The 18,799-nt window shown below is 44.6% G+C and overlaps 1 protein-coding gene across 1 annotated transcript; it reads left to right on the top strand.

The window, feature by feature from the left end:
• The first annotated feature begins 855 nt into the window (after positions 1-855).
• On the top strand, positions 856-3,685 carry LOC136517665 (geraniol 8-hydroxylase-like). Its single transcript, XM_066511331.1, has 2 exons — positions 856-1,671; positions 3,012-3,685. The coding sequence occupies exons 1-2, from the start codon at positions 979-981 to the stop codon at positions 3,582-3,584; spliced, it is 1,266 nt and encodes a 421-aa protein (XP_066367428.1). The 5' UTR covers positions 856-978; the 3' UTR covers positions 3,585-3,685.
• Positions 3,686-18,799: the final 15,114 nt, after the last annotated feature.

Here is an 18,799-nt window from a genome sequence, read left to right as displayed (position 1 = left end):
AACGTGGCATGTACGGGGCCTAGCATACAGTATACTAGAGTTTCTATTTGCTACGACTGTTCTACTATAATCTATGTTCCAGGAGCAGCTGTCGTTGCAGTTCAACGAAGTGGTAAAAGGCGGTGACTAAGCCGCCATTTTTTTTTTCTTGAAAAGGGGAGCCGCCATGTTTGGTAGCAGCCAAAAGGTAGGCATGCCGTTTGCGTATTCTCTTCGCACCCGGCCTGTGCACACAGTGGCGGTCGAGTGAAACAAACATCACAAACGCCACCACTCGCATCACCCATGCGCTCCATGCCAAATTGCCAACAAATTCAGTATTCAATTTGTCAACGTGGCGGGTATGCAGCCATGCAGGTGCAGTAATGATGCACCCGCCCGCTCCTTATATAAGACGAAACAAGCATCAGCCCCATCTCATCTTGTTGTCATCTATTCATCTCGTTTGATACGACCCGCAGCAGAGCTTAGCAATTATGGTTATGGGCGGTGCGCTGTTCCCATGGCTGGCGTGGTTGCTCGTCTCCCTCGCCGGCATCTACCTCCTCGGCCATCTCGTGCACGGCCGTCGTCGTGGTCTACCGCCGGGACCGCACCCACTGCCCGTCATCGGCAGCCTCCACCTCCTCGGTAACCAGCCGCACCGCTCCCTCGCCAGGCTCGCCAAGGTCCACGGCCCGCTCATGTCCCTCCGCCTGGGCGCGGTGACCACGGTCGTCGCCTCCTCCCCGGCCGCCGCCCGGGAGATCCTGCAGCGGCACGACGCCGTCTTCAGCAACAGGTCCGTGCCGGACGCCCCCATGGCTTGCATGGCTGCTTGTCGCCCTCGTCGGCGCCTACCTCCTCGTCCTCGCGCACGACCGTCGGCGTGGTCTACCGCCGGGACCCCACCCGCTGCCCATCATCGGCAGCCTCCACCTGCTCGGCGACCAGCCGCACCGCTCCTTCGCCAGGCTCGCCAAGATCCACGGCCCGCTCATGTCCCTCCGCCTGGGCGCGGTGACCACGGTGGTGGCCTCCTCCCCGGCCGTCGCCCGGGAGTTCATGCAGAGGCACGACGCCGTCTTAAGCAACAGGACCATTCCAGACGCTCTAGGCGACCATGCCAAGAACTCGATGATTTGGCTGCCCAACAACCCGCGCTGGCGAGCGCTGCGGAAGATCATGGCCACCGACCTGTTCGCGCCGCACAGGCTGGACGCGCTCCAGCACCTCCGGCGCGAGAAGGTGCAGGAGCTCGTGGACCACGTCGGGCGGTTGGCGCGCAGGGGCCAGGCCGTGAACGTCGGCCGCGTGGCGTTCATCACCAGCCTGAACCTCTTGTCGCGTACCATGTTCTCACGCGACCTGACGAGCCTCGACGACGACGACGGCGCGTCCAGGGAGTTCCAGGAAGTGGTGACGGACATCATGGAGGCCGTGGGCAGCCCGAACGTCTCCGACTTCTTCCCGCCGCTTGCGGCCGCCGACCTGCAGGGCTGGCGGCGGCGTTTGGCAAAGCTGTTCGCGCAGCAGCACCGGGTCTTCGATGAAGAGATCGACGGGAGGTTGCGTAGCCGCGAGGCTGGTGTGCCCAAGAAGAACGACTTCCTCGACCTGCTGCTGGACGCCGCGGAGGACGACGACAACACGGCGAAGCTGGATCGCGACACACTCCGTTCACTCTTCACGGTAAACCGTAGTCATCAAAGATTTTTAAGTCCATAAATAATCATTGGGAAAGCTCGCGGTTTTCTGACCATCCGATCGCTAGGTCTGTCCGTCGTTGACCACTTGACCGTATGATCACCACCGATTTAGCTATGTGTTTTTTTTGTCGCTGACAAGCTGTCCCGCATGTCTGCTCTCATTTCATTTCCTCTCGCCTCCCCCTTAACAGCCAGCGGCGGATCTAGAAAAATAAGCTAGGAGAGATATATCTCATAATCTTTCATCTCTAGCCTCTCCATCTAAGCTTGAATAGATGCAAATTTGTATGAGGGGCTTAAGAGGGGCTCCATGGTCCGAGCAACGGTAGCGGGGCTCGAGCCTACCCCGCCCCGGTGCTGGATCTACCCCTGTCGAGAGTAGCGACTATTAAGGTTTTGTTGTGCTCCCTTTAACCTGTTCTTCATTGATTCCCGCTTGATCTCCCTTCTTTGCTCTGCTTGCTTTAGTACCTGTTTTATTAGGTTTGCATTTTGGGGCACTAATGTGACATTTTCCCGATGATTAATTCCTCGCAATTCTTGAGTGATTCATATGGTGTGTTCATAGTTTGCCAGCAGATATGATTATACAGCTGGATTGTGTTTTGATTTGCGTACTACAGGCTTAAGATGTTCTTTGGTGATTTGACCAATTCGGGGCTTCAACGGATTTGATTTTTATATTTCACTTTCATTCTTTGGTGATTAGGTAGCTTGTTGTGTTTTGGTGATGATATGATAATTTTGAAAATGAGCCCCCACCCAACACCTACACACCCAGTTTGTAGTGTGTCATGTTTAGGGGTTATGACTGTTTTGCTTCCTAGTTACTAGCCTTTTATTATTTAGGGTTGCTTCAAGAGCTATGACTTATAGTTTAGACCTCATCCATGGTTAGCAGCTTATTGTGTTTTGGGTCCATTACAAGGATTTTGACGATCACTTGTACGTCTCCTCGTTTCGTAACTTGTTGTCTTTTAAGGTCGCCGTAATAGTTATGACAATGTTTTGCCCTTTAGTTGATAGCTTTGTTGTGTTCTAGGGTCCCTATGCGGGTTGTCATCAAACTTGAAATTTGGAATCATAATCATATATAATGATGTCTAAGCTATAAGATTGCAGAGGCACCATGCATATAAAGTGTAGGTTTCGCAAAAACAAAAATGTAGGGATGTGGAGCACCATAAATGCTGGTTCGATCTTAAAGGTACACGACATGACAATGGATTAAAGAATTTCATAGAATTGCATGCATTTCTTGTTTAGTGTATGTAAAATATCAAATGATTGTGTATCATCAACATTTTTCCTCTATATTTTTAGGATTTGTTTTCTGCTGGGAATGACACAAGCTCTAGCACAGTGGAATGGGCAATGGCGGAGTTGCTTCAAAACCCAACTTCAATGGCTGAAGCTTGCGATGAGCTTGCTACAGTTATTGGCTCAAGAAGAAACATTGAAGAATCTGATATTGGTCGGTTGCCCTATCTTCAAGCTGTGGTAAAAGAAACATTTAGACTACATCCATCTGTCCCACTGCTACCACGACGTGCTCCAGTCGATACAAAAATAATGGGGTACACCATTCCTAAAGGTTCCCGTATGTTCATAAATGTATGGGCAGTTGGTCGAGACAAAGAAACATGGCCTGAACCTGAGAAGTTTATGCCCGAGCGATTTTTGGGAAAGACGGTTGATCTAAGAGGTGGGCGTCGGATCTGCCCTGGAATGCCATTGGCAATTAGGATGGTGCATCTGCTTCTTGGATCGTTGTTAAATCAATTCACATGGAGGCTTCCAGCTGAGTTTGAAGGAAAAGGAGTTGGCATGGATGAAAAAATTTCCCTGACCTTAATCAAGGTTGTGCCTCTATGCGCTATGGCTACACCAATATGACTTTGTAAGCCATTGTACCGCAAAGAATTGTATCGTTGTCCTTGTGTTGTTCGATGTATATATGGGATTTAAACTTGTTGATCATGTGTAGTATTAATACATTGGAGAAATAAAATAAAGAATAAAGTGGTGCGATGGATTATTTGGCCATGAGAGGGGGAAAACAATAAGGACTTTACCATGGTCTAGCAGGTGTTATCCTCTTCACCCAAACACTCCCTCAACTTTATCCCATTTTTGCTTCACATGATGTACAGCATCGTCTTTGACCGCCGCATGGCTAGCCACCGCATTATTTTACTCTAAGAGAATCTCTAGCAACACCCCTTACTAGACCCCATATTCCTAATTTGGGTAATGGAGGCCAAAACATCAACTCCAACAACCCCTCCAACTAGACCTCCTAGATTTATTGGCCTCCTATTTTCCCCCTCCCACTACCTATTTCTATTGGCCCCCTACTCTGGACTACCCAAATTTTTCTTTCTCCGCGACTACTCCGATACGCCCGCGACATCCCTTCCCCATGCGGCCTACACCGACGGCTTCCCTGGCGGTGCGGCCCAGTCTGGACTTCCCTTTCCTGGTGGCGCGGCCTTGCCCGGCGGCCTTCCCCGGCGACCTGCCTTCTCCTCTGACCAATGGCGCCTCCCCGGCCCTCCCAGGCGCGGTGATGCTGCCCCGGTGGTTCCCGTGGCCAGAGGTCCCCTGCGCGGTGGCCTGTCCCGGCGGCTCCCACGAGCGAGTTCCCCGGTGGCTCTATGGGCGGAGGTCGCCGACACGAGCTCCCCAGCGCGGCGGGCCTATCCACGTCACGACATTGCTGCACCCGGCGTGGCGGTGCTTCATCTGGCCCTTCCCAGCATGGCAATGCTCAATCTCTGTTCCATCCATGGCGAGAAGAGCAGGAGAGAGGATGACATGTGGGACCCACATGTCATCCTCAACTAGAATGAGTTTGGGTGGTCTGTTTTAGGTAGTACTGCAGGATTTGAAGCAAAAAAAGGTAGTATTGAAATAGGTGGCTACCCAAACAGACAAGTAGAGGGTCTGATCTGGGTAGCATTGTTGGACATGCTCTAAGGCGTTACGCCGCTGCTTGACTATGGTGGCAAGCGACCTCATCTACTCTCATCCTCAATCTTCACCCAACACAAATCTCTTTGGATCTCGACAACCAATGCCTCCAATATGGGCGTGTTTGGGACAGCTCCACCGGCTCCAGATCCACCAAAACAACTCCACTGCATGAAAAGTTACCCAAACGCTTTAGCTCCACCAAAACCAGATTTACCATAACGGTGGATCTGGGGCCAGATTCACTATTTTGGTGGACCTTCTCAAGGGGTGCTTCACCAAACTCAAGTTGCTGGAGTTGGGGAAAATTACCCACCATTGTCGCCTGTTACAAAGAAAATAGTTCGTTTTTTTCTCCTTGATCGTGTTATTTTCCTCTTCCTCATGACAACACACCACCGCGAAGACCCATGTTGACCGCACCTCATCCCACCGGCCTGCCCACGCTGGCTGCCCATGACCCCGGCGAGGCCGCACCCTAGGATGTCGTCGTGCACGAAGGTGAGCTGCAACACCCAGGAGCAAAGCGGGCGGGTGCAGGAGTACTTGACGATGGTGGTGCTGGCGCGGAACGATTAGGGCTGGGAGTTCTACGCAGCGACGTGAAGCCTCATCGCACCTTGCATCTCGCTGCTGCGACCGTGGCCACCGGTCCACCGACGCATGTGGCCAGCAGGCCATGACCCACCCTCGGCGAGGCCGCACCCGCCCCCAGCCATGGCCACTGTCCTCCGTGGCCAGCCGCGTTGTGCCCGGCCATGGCCGCCATCTGTCAGTTGCACCCCCATGCTCGCACCCGATAACGAAGAAGACCAAAGATTTTTTTCATTTAGCCCCCTCACACATGGGGCCCTGTCCCAAGGGCAATCAGGCCTTTCCAAATAAAACACCCTTGCGTGGATCTAGAGCTGGTTGTGTAGCCAAATGGTTCCAAGGTGGATCTCAGATCCACTAATGAAGCTGCTCCACGGTAAATCTTAGATCCAGATTTACTTTTTTCAGGAGTGAAGTTGTCTCACACAGTCCCTATCTAACCACCATCTTCCACCACATCATAGGGCGGTGCCCCCGTTGCCCACCTCCAGCTCTGGTTTGACGACCGTTTAGAATTGTAGGCCATGGAAATCCTATAGTCCTGAATCCTAAGAGGTTGGGAAAAAAATTATTTGACACTTAAAGATGACTTGGTTCCTTACATGAATCTAAAATAAAACTTTCTCTATTTGAAATTGGCTTTATTTTTTGTGCCAATTTGACACTATCATTAGTTTTTGTATCTAACGGTGTTTATGGCCAACAAAATTATCATTTTCACCTGATGTCTTGTGCATCACCTTTAAATTTTGCAGCAGCAGCAGGTTATGGTGGATTTATTGTGTTCCATATTTTTTATGGTGATATTTTTGGACAAAACCAGTTTAACCAATTCATGTTGTGATCTATTAGATTGAAGTTGAAACATGTGAAAATAGCAATAAAATGGCAAATGAATTCCCATGTGTCAATCTAGTGTCACATAGTGCTCTCGTAGTTACAAAGAGTTTGCACTACAAAAGTTCAAAATCAAAATGACAGTCTCCAAAAATTATTCATAGTCGGCTCAGTCCGTTAAAGAGAGACACGCCACTCTAAATTAATTTGAGAGACGTGCAATTTTTGGCTGTCTCCGTAAAATAAAATAACAGCCTCCAAAAATTATCAGGTGTTTTAAAGGACATACATTTTGTAACCACCTCTGATAATAAAAAATAGTTGTCTCCTAAAATTAATTTTGTAGTAGTATTACTATCTGTCTAGAAAAAAGCCAAAATATCTTATAATTAAAAATGGGGATTAGGTCCAATGAGGTCCAATTCTATGAATCGAATATCGTTAAAAAACACAAACCTTATGAAGAAAACAAAAACCATCCAAGATGGCGAGATCGGTGCATTGTTGTGGCGAATTATCCGATGTGCACAATCTGGTCAGAATCTGGTGACGTTGGACACAAGTCCCCATCTACATTAGTAACAACCTTATGCTATTCTATCGCAGCCTTTATAAAGATTATATCCAACTAGCCGGTGCTATTCTGCCGTAGTATGCAACTGACCAAGAGTTTGAGCCCCTCGTAGGAGCATGCGGCCGAGCCCCCGCCTCGTTTTCCATTCATAAGGGAGAGGGAGAGGGAAAGGGAATAGGCCTTGCTAGAGAGGTGTGCTACGTGACATCTTCCTCTGCCTCCCGAGCGATGCTGACTCCGTCAATTTCTAGCACGTGTGCCACGGTTGGTACGTCGCCGTAGGCACTGGCATGTCTGTGACCCGGCCATGGTTCATTTTGATGCGTGTCGAGGACGACCGGCCAAGTCACACCATCTCATCGTGGGGATCGGTGGATGATATGAAAGGATGGAAGGAATATCCATGACGAGTGAGTGAATCATGGACGAGCTCGTGCATGCCTTCCCACCGTATTTGGAGACCGAGCCATACGACCACATCGAGAACATCACGAGGATCCTCACCAACCATCTCGGCCTCATCGACTGCCTCAAGGTTGATTCATCTCTCTACCCGCCATCGGAGATGCTCGCGCGGTGGATGGACATGCTCCACCAAAGGCATCACGGAGCTGGTGATGCTCGATGTGGCTGCCCCATCAGCCGTTGTTGCCGTCGAGTTTCCGGTGAGCCGTCTGCGCACCCTGCTATCAATGTTTGACCACCGATAGTCTGCCACGGGGGTCCCTGGGGCTGTATGTTCGGGCTTCAGCGTATGCAGAACTCGACGGTAAACGCAAGAGACAGTCGATTTATCCTAGTTTGGGCCCTCGATCGTTGATCGAGTAATAGCCCTACGTCCAGTTCGGCGTTAGCCTTTGCGTTGGATTGATTGTCCAGTGTTGTGTTGTATAATTGTTCTCTGAACTCCCTGATCCAAGGAGCCCTATCCTCCTTTATATAGTCAGGAGGCCAGAGTCCTAGTCGGTTTACAATGAGAGTTCCTAGTAGGATTATAGAATAATACTGCTACTAAGATTACAGGGGAAGAATCCTAATTAGACTAGATCTTCTCCCTTCCTTACAGGGTATCCTGTGGGTCCCGCACCAACACTTGCCCTCGCTAGACTCACACTTGGCTTCGTCAGCTTCACCTTTGGCTAGTGCACGGGATTCTCGGAGTTGGAGGCGCTCTTGGTGTGCAACTGTTCAGCCAAGGACACGTCCCTATCAGTGGAGAAGCTAGAGAACTTAGACCCTCAGCATTTTTGGCGTCAATCTCACAGTCGTGTTTTCGGCGTCGATCTCATGGTCATGGGTGTGGGCACCGGCGCCGAACACGGTGCCTCCAGTTCGCTGTCATCATTGGAGTGGATGGAGTCGATGGCGTCCGCTCTAACCCTGCGCCAGGAAGGAGACTGGCATCGGCGGTACAAGGCGATGGTGAAAGAAAATCAGGGACTTAGAGAGAAGGAGCGGACGTCGAATGGCTGGCACACATAGTTTTCAATTCTATACCTATCCACTAAGATCCAAATCCTAAATCCTAACAACCTTAATCATCCACCGCCTTCATATTTGGAGTTGTAACTGACCGAGACTATAGGAGCATGCGCCATCTTGATTATTTCTAGCAGTTAAATGTGATAGATAGCGATGGTAATTTGGTGCAATATTTTTCTCTTTTTCAACAGGTGGAGATGGTTTAGAATTTTAATTGATTTTTACTATTTCTTTTGAGGGAGGAAGAAGGACGTGATTTTTACTATTTCTTTTGAGGGAAGAAGAAGGACTTGATTTTTACTATTTCTTTTGAGGGAGGAAGAAGGACTTGAGGCAAACAAACTCCGGCATATAGATTGCCAAAATCTTCAATCTGTATCATAAAATCTAATCTTATTATGCTAGTAGATACTGCCAAATTGAAATGATACCAATCCTATTATCTATAAATCTTATAGTATCCCGATTGTACGTGAAAATTTCATTCGACCCTATATAAAGTTTCATAATATCTTGATAATACAATCTAAAAACACTATACAATAACTAATAGAAATAATATTTTAAATTCAATTATTGTTGATCTCGGACCAAACAATGAGATGTGGGACTAGAGAAAGTAAGAGAGGGCAATAACCAATGAATGATGGGCCAAAGGTCCTCTCCACCTTCTGGCTCCATTGTCTTTTATAGAGGAGGTGAGAGCGGATGTTTTCATTTTCATTTCCAGTGGGGTTTATAATTACAAATAGATCCCTAAAAACTACAGGCCCTAAACACTCATGAACAACCCCAGGGCTTAACTAATTAGGCATTTCTATACTAATGGGAGTTTTTAACTTATGATACACCTAGGGATGGTGAAAACAGATCGGGTCAGATCAGATTTGGAGCCGATAATACATGGATGCGGACGCGAATGCAAATTTTTCCGGATGTCGAAAATGGTATGGAGATGGAGTGGGATCAAATTGGAGATGAATTTAAATAGTCAAGTAATATATACATACATAGAGAATTATATGCTTACAAAGAATTAATTTACTAAAGAGCCAATAGCAAGCAGTAGACAATAATCTTGCATTGCATTCCATGTTGTGGCTATCACATAGGCATTAATACTTAACAAGGTATCCACACTCACAAATGATATGTTATTAGCCAATAAATTCCCAATTTATAATTTAGAATATAAAACAATGACATCATAAAATAAAAGTTCTCAACTAACAAGTTTTTTTAATCCTGAGTTACTCTGATTTTAGAGAGAAAAAATATTGGATATCCTATTTTAAATATCGGATAACCCGCACAGAATTTGCAGATAATCCATATGTCACTGATTTTGCCAATTTTGAATTCTACCCCACGTCCGCATACAATTAGATTTGGATTATCTATATCTGCAAGGATATTAAAAATTCTTCAATGTATTCTCAAAATTCAGATTTGTATCGGAGAATTATCCACGCCATTTTCATCCCTAGATACACTCCCAATAGTTATGATAAAACATTACTCTCTACATTCCAAATTATAAGTGGTTCTGACTTTTTCTAAATGTATAGCTTTTACTATATAAGTTGATATAAACTATATCTAGATAACTATGTATCTAGAAAAGCCGGAATAACTTGTAGTTTGAAACAGAGAAAGTGATTACACTTAAGGGGCATTACAAATAATATCAAGAATTACACTTATATAAAAAAACAAATAAAATAATCAAAATCAATATTATAAGTTTAAATGTTTACACTATTTACAAATCTTATATAAAATATATAATTTGTACTCCCTTTGTTCTAAATTATAAGATGTTTTATATTTTCTAAATAGATATAGTACACTAGCACAATAAAGTTTTTCAGAGGCACGAAAAATATGTTTTTCGGAGCCAGGCTAGCATGTAGATCTAGAACGGGTACCGATTAGAAAAAGAAAAGTTGATTAGATCCAGTGTGGATCTAAGCAGAAAAGGGGTCACCCGACTTTCGGTTGAACCCTAACTCGATCCGTCGGATCTGAGAAAAGAAGAAGGGCTCGGTTTTCATGCAAAGAACGAACGCTAAAACCCGAAGGTGATTCGGGGAAAAGAAAACAGTGCCGTCTCCACCCTAACCCTAACCCTAATCGTCAAATCGGGCTAAAATCCGAACAAATGAATCAAACAAAGGAGAAGAGGGTGGCTCGGTCACCTCGCCGTCGAGCACGCCGGCGCGCGGGGGAAAAGAAAAGGAACCGATTTCAAATCGGAAAACCAAACCCTAACCCTAAAAAGGAAGCCTACCTGGGCTTCTACCCACCGCCGGCAGCATCGCCACCGCGCGGATAGGAAACCGCGGCATCGCTCCCGAACGGCGCGCGGGACAGGGCCGAGATCCGCACGGCACCTCGCCAAGCGGTCACGGCAACAGGGCACCACCCTGCGGCCCCTCGACGGCGACGTGCTCAGCCTCGGGCGAGCACGCACGCCGGCGAGAGGGCGCTGGACGGTGCCGCCCTTCTCCTCCCTCGGCCACTGAGGACGGCCGCTGCTGCGGGTTTCTCCGAGCTGCGCTGCGGGGTGAGAGAGAAGGAGAGGAAGAAAATGAACCTAGGGTTCAGGGAGAGGAGCTGGCCGGGGGGTTTTGATCTCACGACGCGCGCGGGCAGCCGTCGGATGGAGATGGACGGCCACGCGCGACTGGGCCAGCGCCGCAGCCCAGGCGGGAAAAGGCGCCAGGCCGAAATCCCGGCCCAGGCCCAGGTTGCGGCCTGGGCGCGGGGGAGAGAGCGCCGCGCGGCTGGGCGCCGGGTGCGCTGGAGCGCGCGGATGGGCCGCGGCAGCTGGGCCGAGTGGCTGGCGCGCGCGCGCGCGTGGGCAGGCCGTGGGCCGCGCATTTTGCTGGCTGGGCCGAAATGGTCAAATGAACAGTAAAGTCACAGTTTTTTGTTTTTCTTATTTTCCAGAAAACAGTTTGACTAATTTGAATTGATTTTTATGATAATTTTCTGTACAAAATTTATCCAACGATATTTTTTGTTCAGTAAATAGTAAATTTGCTTCTGGAAAATAGGAAAAAGATTATTAAATGTTAAAGTTTCCGCTGCGTATTTAAAGATGTAATTTTCATTATTAAATTCGAACCAACGGGAGAATTTAATTTTGAAAATGGATATGTTTTAAATTGATTATAATATTGTTGTTATTCTGACCAACGTTGATTAATGGCAATATTATAATGTTTTTGTTATACATTAATTCTATTTCTGCCCAACGGTGATGTAGAATTAGTGTAGACAATAATTGTATGTTTTAATTTTGACCAACGTTAAACTAAGGCATGCAATTATTGTTGTTATTTCTGTTCTCACCCTATTTGAATTGTGTTTTCAGGAGGATACAACTTGATGAGTTGTATCAAAGAAATCCCCACTCTAAAAGGTGATAACTATATTGAGTGGAAGAAAAAGATAGACCTGGCCTTTATCCTCGCTGAGGTGGACTGGGTTGTCACCACACCGTGCCCTAAAGAACCTGAGGCACCGGTGAGGGAGACAGATGAGACTGATACTGCATGGCAGAACAGAGAGCGGGATTTTACTCCCGTAAAGATGTCCTATGACCTTGAGCATAGGAAATGGGTCACTGCCAACAAGAAGTGTCTGGCAGTGATAAAGAACACGATTAAGCCTGCAATTGTGGGCTCAATTCCAGACTGTGACACGGTCACAGAGTACCTAGACAGAATAAAGAGTCAGTTCACTGGCTCTTCAAAGACATATGCAACCCAGCTGATCAAGCAGCTGGTTACAGAAAGGTACTCTGGTGGCGGCAGTGGCATAAGAGAGCACATACTGAGAATGAGCAATCTGGCATCTAAGCTCAAACCAATGGATTTGGCACTCAAGGATGAGTTCCTTATTCATTTGATTTTTGCTTCTTTGCCCAAAGAATTTGACACATTTGTTGTTAATTACAACATACAGCCTGAAAAATGGGATTTAGAAAAGCTCATTGCCATGTGTGTGCAGGAGGAGGAAAGAATAAAAGTTTCACAAGGTGGTTCTGTCAACTACCTAAAAGATAAGAAAAAGAACTATAATAATAGTTCTTCCTCCAAATCATCTGGAAAAGGTCCCATGCAACAGTCTCAGAACCAGCAATTCCCGGTGGCTAAAGACCAGTGTCTCCACTGCAAGAAGACGGGGCATTATAAAAAGAATTGTCCTGATTTCTTAAAGATGATAATGAAGAATAAAGGTGAGAACATTATTACGTTCGTAAATGAATCCTTGTATGTAAAGTTTTCAAAATCTACTTGGTGGATTGATTCAGGTGCAACTATTCATGTTGCTAATTCATTATAGGGATTCCGTTCGATGAGAACTTTGCAAAGAAGCGAAAGTTTCATTAAAGTAGCAAATGGAGAACAAGCAGATGTCGAAGCCGTTGGTGATCTTCCGCTAGAGCTTGCTGATGGCTTCATAATTATTCTTAGAGATGTTCTTTATGTACCTTCTTTGCAAAGAAATTTGATTAGTGTTTCAAAGTTGGACCATGATGGTTATGGTTGTCATTTTGGAAATGGCAAATGTCAGATATTGTTTAATAATAAATGTATTGGTCTTGCCGTCCGACAAGACGAGCTTTATTTGTTATCACTTCGTGAAAATGTTAATTCCGTATGTGATGTGAATGAAAATGTATCCTCATCGAACAATGGAAACAGAAAACGAAAGAGAGCTCAAGATGCGTTGTCGAAATTATGGCACTGTCGTTTAGGCCATATTTCGAGGGGGAGAATAGAAAGACTAGTTAAGAATGATATTCTTCCTCTATTAGAGCTCTCAGAGTTAGAACAATGTAGAGATTGCATAAAAGGAAAGTATGTAAAGAAAATTAAGAAAGATGCCAAACGAAGCACAGGAATCCTACAGATTATTCACACAGACATATGTGGTCCTTTTCCTGTGAAAAGTGTGGATGATTATGATTCATTCATAACATTCACAAACGATTACTCTCGGTTTGGCTACATTTATCCAATTAAAGAGAGAACAGAAGCGTTGGATAAATTTAAAATATTTAAAGTAGAAGTTGAAAATCAGCATGATTTAAAGATTAAGATAGTTAGGTCTGACCGTGGAGGAGAGTACTACGGTAGGCATACCCCATATGGACAAGTTCCTGGACCTTTTGCAAGGTTCTTACAGGAGAATGGTATAGTCGCCTAGTATTCAACACCGGGCGAACCTCAGCAGAATGGAGTAGCTGAAAGGCGTAACCGTACCCTGATGGATATGGTGCGTAGTATGATAAGTTACTCCACTTTACCCACGAGTCTGTGGATGGAGGCGTTAAAACCGCCATTCATATTCTCAATAGAGTACCAAGTAAGTCGGTGCCCAAAACACCGTATGAGTTGTGGACAGGAAGAGTACCCTCGCTTAACCACTTGCGTGTGTGGGGGAGCCCTGCTGAGGCTAAAGTTTTTAACCCAAACATTGGGAAGCTAGATCCCAAAACAGTGAGTTGCCATTTCATTGGCTACCCAGAAAAGTCAAAAGGTTTTCGTTTCTACTGTCCTAACAGACATACAAAGTTTGTGGAAACGAGACACGCTGTCTTCCTAGAGGATGAAATGATAAGGGGGAGCATAGTAGCTCGAGAAATTGACCTTGAAGAGAAGCGGGTGTTTGCACCCACTCCGATCATTCATGAGCCATTTTTCTCACTACCTACTGTTGCTGCACCAACAGGACAAGACACTGTGGTGCCAGCACCTGTTGTTATCCCGCCTGTGGCAACAATGAATGATGATGAGGAACCTGTGGCTCAGGATCCTATAGAACCTATTGCCACACATGAGGGGGAGCAACAACAGCCTCAAACAGAAAATGTGCCAATTGAGGAGGCCCCTAGAAGGTCTCAAAGAGTTAGAAAATCAGCTATTCCTGCTGATTATGAAGTGTACAACACTGAAGAATTTCAAATAGAGGATGATCCCACCTCATTTGAAGAAGCCATGAAAAGTGACCATTCATCAAAGTGGCTTGAGGCCATGGAAGATGAGATGAGATCAATGAATGCAAATAAAGTTTGGGATTTGGAGATAATTCCTAAAGGAGCCAAAACAGTAGGCTGTAAATGGGTCTACAAAACAAAACTTGACTCTCAAGGGAATATAGAGAGATATAAAGCCCGACTTGTGGCAAAAGGCTTTACACAAAGAGAAGGGATTGATTACAATGAGACCTTTTCTCCAGTCTCATGTAAGGATTCCTTCAGAATCATAATGGCATTAGTGGCACATTACGATTTGGAATTACATCAGATGGATGTAAAGACGGCATTTCTCAATGGAGACTTAGAGGAAAATGTTTACATGGCACAACCGAAAGGTTTTGTCATAGAAGGAAAAGAACGTTTGGGATGCCGCCTAAAGAAATCTATTTATGGATTAAAACAAGCTTCAAGACAGTGGTACTTGAAGTTTGATCAGACAATAAAGAATTTTGGGTTTAGAGATAATGTTGAGGACAATTGTGTCTATGCAAAGTTTAAGAATGGGAAGTTTATCTTCCTTGTCCTGTATGTGGATGATATCTTACTTGCTAGTAGTGATGTCAGTCTGCTACTGGAAACAAAGAAGTTTTTGTCCTCAAAATTTGATATGAAAGATCTTGGTGAAGCTTCGTTCGTTCTAGGGATCGAGATTCACCGAGATAGAAGTAAAGGGGTATTAGGACTGTCACAAAAGGCATACATAGAAAAAGTCTTAAAGAAATTTAGTATGCACAAATGTAGTCCCTCACCTGCTCCTATAGTCAAGGGCGACAGATATGGGGATTTTCAATGCCCCAGGAACCAATATGAGATCGATCAAATGAAAGTGGTTCCATATGCTTCAGCTGTCGGAAGCTTGCAATATGCTCAAGTATGTACGCGCCCTGACTTGGCATTTGTTACTGGGTTACTTGGCAGATTCCAGAGCAATCCTAGAATAGAACACTGGAAATTGGTAAAGAAAGTCTTGCGTTATTTGCAAGGAACGAAAGGCCTCATGATGACGTATAGAAGATCTGATTCACTCCATATAGTGGGATATTCAGATTCTGATTATGCGGGAGATAATAGAAAATCCACGTCTGGATATGTGTTTACTCTCGCAGGGGGAGCTATTTCATGGAAAAGCTCAAAGCAAACCGTCACTACATCGTCCACAATGTATGCCGAGTTTGTAGCATGTTATGAGGCAACGGGGCAGGTGAACTGGCTAAAGAAGTTCATACCCGGTTTGAAGGTGGTTGACGACATCAATAGACCACTGAAGTTATACTGCGATAATAATCTAGCAGTACAGTATGCTCACAACAATAGGTCAAGTGGTGCTGCCAAACACATTGACATAAAGTATTATGTTGTGAAGGATAAAGTCCGGGATCAGATGATAAGTCTTGAGCATATAAGTACCGAAAAGATGCTCGCGGATCCGCTTACAAAAGGCTTACCACCCAACGTGTTTAGAGAACATGTAGCCGGCATGGGTTTAAGGGAAAGCCTATGATTCCTGGACTATAAAGGGCCCAAAAGTTAAAGTAACTATTTCAGATCAGAGACGTGCATTGTAGCTGTCAAATCTATCGGCGATTGACCGAGACGATGAAACATGCTCTATGCATCATCTGTGAAGAAATGAGTAAGGTTTAAAGGATTGAAGTTTAAAGTTTAAAAATAAAAGTAATAGTGAGATCAAGGGGGAGAATGTTAGATTGATCTCCTGACCAATAGGCCCAACGGCCTATTGGGCCTTGGTCTCGCGCCCTGATCGGGGGCGCCCAACCCTACATGGTTGGTGGGCCCCCGTCGCACTGCGCTATATAGAGAGGTGGGGGCCGGCGGCTCAAGGTACGAGGTTCGCCGTGAGCCGCAAACCCCACCGACAAACCCTAGACCGATCTCGAGAGGGCGCGCAGCCAGCGACGGGAAGCTCCGCTGATCCTCGCCGTCGCCACTGCTACGCCCGACCGCACTGCATCGACGTCCGTGCTACCTCTACTCCACCCGTCGCTGCCCGTGTGCTGCCTCCATCATCGAACCCGCGATGGCCAGCACAACCGCGACATCATCTGGAGGCTCAGGTTCATCACCAGCCCCTCTCTCCCCTATCTCCCTCTCGGTGTAGTGTTCTAGGTCTAAATGTGCATGTGTTTCATGGTCCTATGAGTTAACCGGCCTAGATCTACTCTAGTCGATCCAAAGAAAATCAACAATAAATTCCCAATTTATATTTGGAGTTGTAACTGACCGAGACTATAGGAGCATGCGCCATCTTGATTATTTCTAGCAGTTAAATGTGATAGATAGCGATGGTAATTTGGTGCAATATTTTTCTCTTTTTCAACAGGTGGAGATGGTTTAGAATTTTAATTGATTTTTACTATTTCTTTTGAGGGAGGAAGAAGGACTTGATTTTTACTATTTCTTTTGAGGGAGGAAGAAGGACTTGAGGCAAACAAACTCCGGCATATAGATTGCCAAAATCTTCAATCTGTATCATAAAATCTAATCTTATTATGCTAGTAGATACTGCCAAATTGAAATGATACCAATCCTATTATCTATAAATCTTATAGTATCCCGATTGTACGTGAAAATTTCATTCGACCCTATATAAAGTTTCATAATATCTTGATAATACAATCTAAAAACACTATACAATAACTAATAGAAATGATATTTTAAATTCAATTATTGTTGATCTCGGACCAAACAATGAGATGTGGGACTAGAGAAAGTAAGAGAGGGCAATAACCAATGAATGATGGGCCAAAGGTCCTCTCCACCTTCTGGCTCCATTGTCTTTTATAGAGGAGGTGAGAGCGGATGTTTTCATTTTCATTTCCAGTGGGGTTTATAATTACAAATAGATCCCTAAAAACTACAGGCCCTAAACACTCATGAACAACCCCAGGGCTTAACTAATTAGGCATTTCTATACTAATGGGAGTTTTTAACTTATGATACACCTAGGGATGGTGAAAACAGATCGGGTCAGATCAGATTTGGAGCCGATAATACATGGATGCGGACACGAATGCAAATTTTTCCGGATGTCGAAAATGGTATGGAGATGGAGTGGGATCAAATTGGAGATGAATTTAAATAGTCAAGTAATATATACATACATAGAGAATTATATGCTTACAAAGAATTAATTTACTAAAGAGCCAATAGCAAGCAGTAGACAATAATCTTGCATTGCATTCCATGTTGTGGCTATCACATAGGCATTAATACTTAACAAGGTATCCACACTCACAAATGATATGTTATTAGCCAATAAATTCCCAATTTATAATTTAGAATATAAAACAATGACATCATAAAATAAAAGTTCTCAACTAACAAGTTTTTTTAATCCTGAGTTACTCTGATTTTAGAGAGAAAAAATATTGGATATCCTATTTTAAATATCGGATAACCCGCACAGAATTTGCAGATAATCCATATGTCACTGATTTTGCCAATTTTGAATTCTACCCCACGTCCGCATACAATTAGATTTGGATTATCTATATCTGCAAGGATATTAAAAATTCTTCAATGTATTCTCAAAATTCAGATTTGTATCGGAGAATTATCCACGCCATTTTCATCCCTAGATACACTCCCAATAGTTATGATAAAACATTACTCTCTACATTCCAAATTATAAGTGGTTCTGACTTTTTCTAAATGTATAGCTTTTACTATATAAGTTGATATAAACTATATCTAGATAACTATGTATCTAGAAAAGCCGGAATAACTTGTAGTTTGAAACAGAGAAAGTGATTACACTTAAGGGGCATTACAAATAATATCAAGAATTACACTTATATAAAAAAACAAATAAAATAATCAAAATCAATATTATAAGTTTAAATGTTTACACTATTTACAAATCTTATATAAAATATATAATTTGTACTCCCTTTGTTCTAAATTATAAGATGTTTTATATTTTCTAAATAGATATAGTACACTAGCACAATAAAGTTTTTCAGAGGCACGAAAAATATGTTTTTGGAGACATACTAAGAATGATAAGTTTGTCGTCGTGTTCATTGATGACATACTAGTGTATTCTAAGAATGAAGAAGAACATGAAGGGCATTTGAGATTGGTGTTGCAAAAGCTTAGAGAACATCAACTTTATGCCAAGTTCAGCAAATGTGAGTTCTGGTTAAAAGAAGTATCTTTCCTTGGTCACATAATCTCTAATGGAGGAGTAGCAGTAGATCCCAAGAAGGTTAGAGATGTGTTGAGTTGGAAGCCACCTAAGGATGTTAGTGAGATTCGGAGTTTTCTAGGTATGGCTGGGTATTATAGGAGGTTCATCGAGGGATTCTCTAAGTTAGCCAAGCCCATGACTGCGTTGTTGGAGAAGAATGCCAAATTTGTATGGACTAAACGATGCCAGGATAGTTTTGAGGAGTTGAAGAAGAGACTGACTTCTGCTCCAGTGCTCATCTTACCTGATATCACCAAAAGTTTCTCTATCTATTGTGATGCCTCACGGCAAGGTCTAGGAGGTGTTCTTATGCAAGAAGGCAGAGTTATTGCCTACGCATCTAGACAGCTGAGAAAACATGAGCTAAATTATCCGACTCATGATCTAGA

The sequence above is a fragment of the Miscanthus floridulus genome, chromosome 1 (genome assembly GCF_019320115.1).
Source record: "Miscanthus floridulus cultivar M001 chromosome 1, ASM1932011v1, whole genome shotgun sequence".
NCBI classification, from domain to species: Eukaryota; Viridiplantae; Streptophyta; class Magnoliopsida; order Poales; family Poaceae; genus Miscanthus; species Miscanthus floridulus.
This window is presented reverse-complemented; position numbering and strand designations above follow the sequence as displayed.

Excerpts from the sequence above, each read along its gene's own strand:
- LOC136517665 (XM_066511331.1), top strand. The coding sequence starts at position 979 with ATGTCCCTCCGCCTGGGCGCGGTGACCACGGTGGTGGCCTCCTCCCCG. Across the intron at positions 1,672-3,011 it reads CACTCCGTTCACTCTTCACG|GATTTGTTTTCTGCTGGGAA; the intron begins GTAAACCGTAGT and ends CTATATTTTTAG.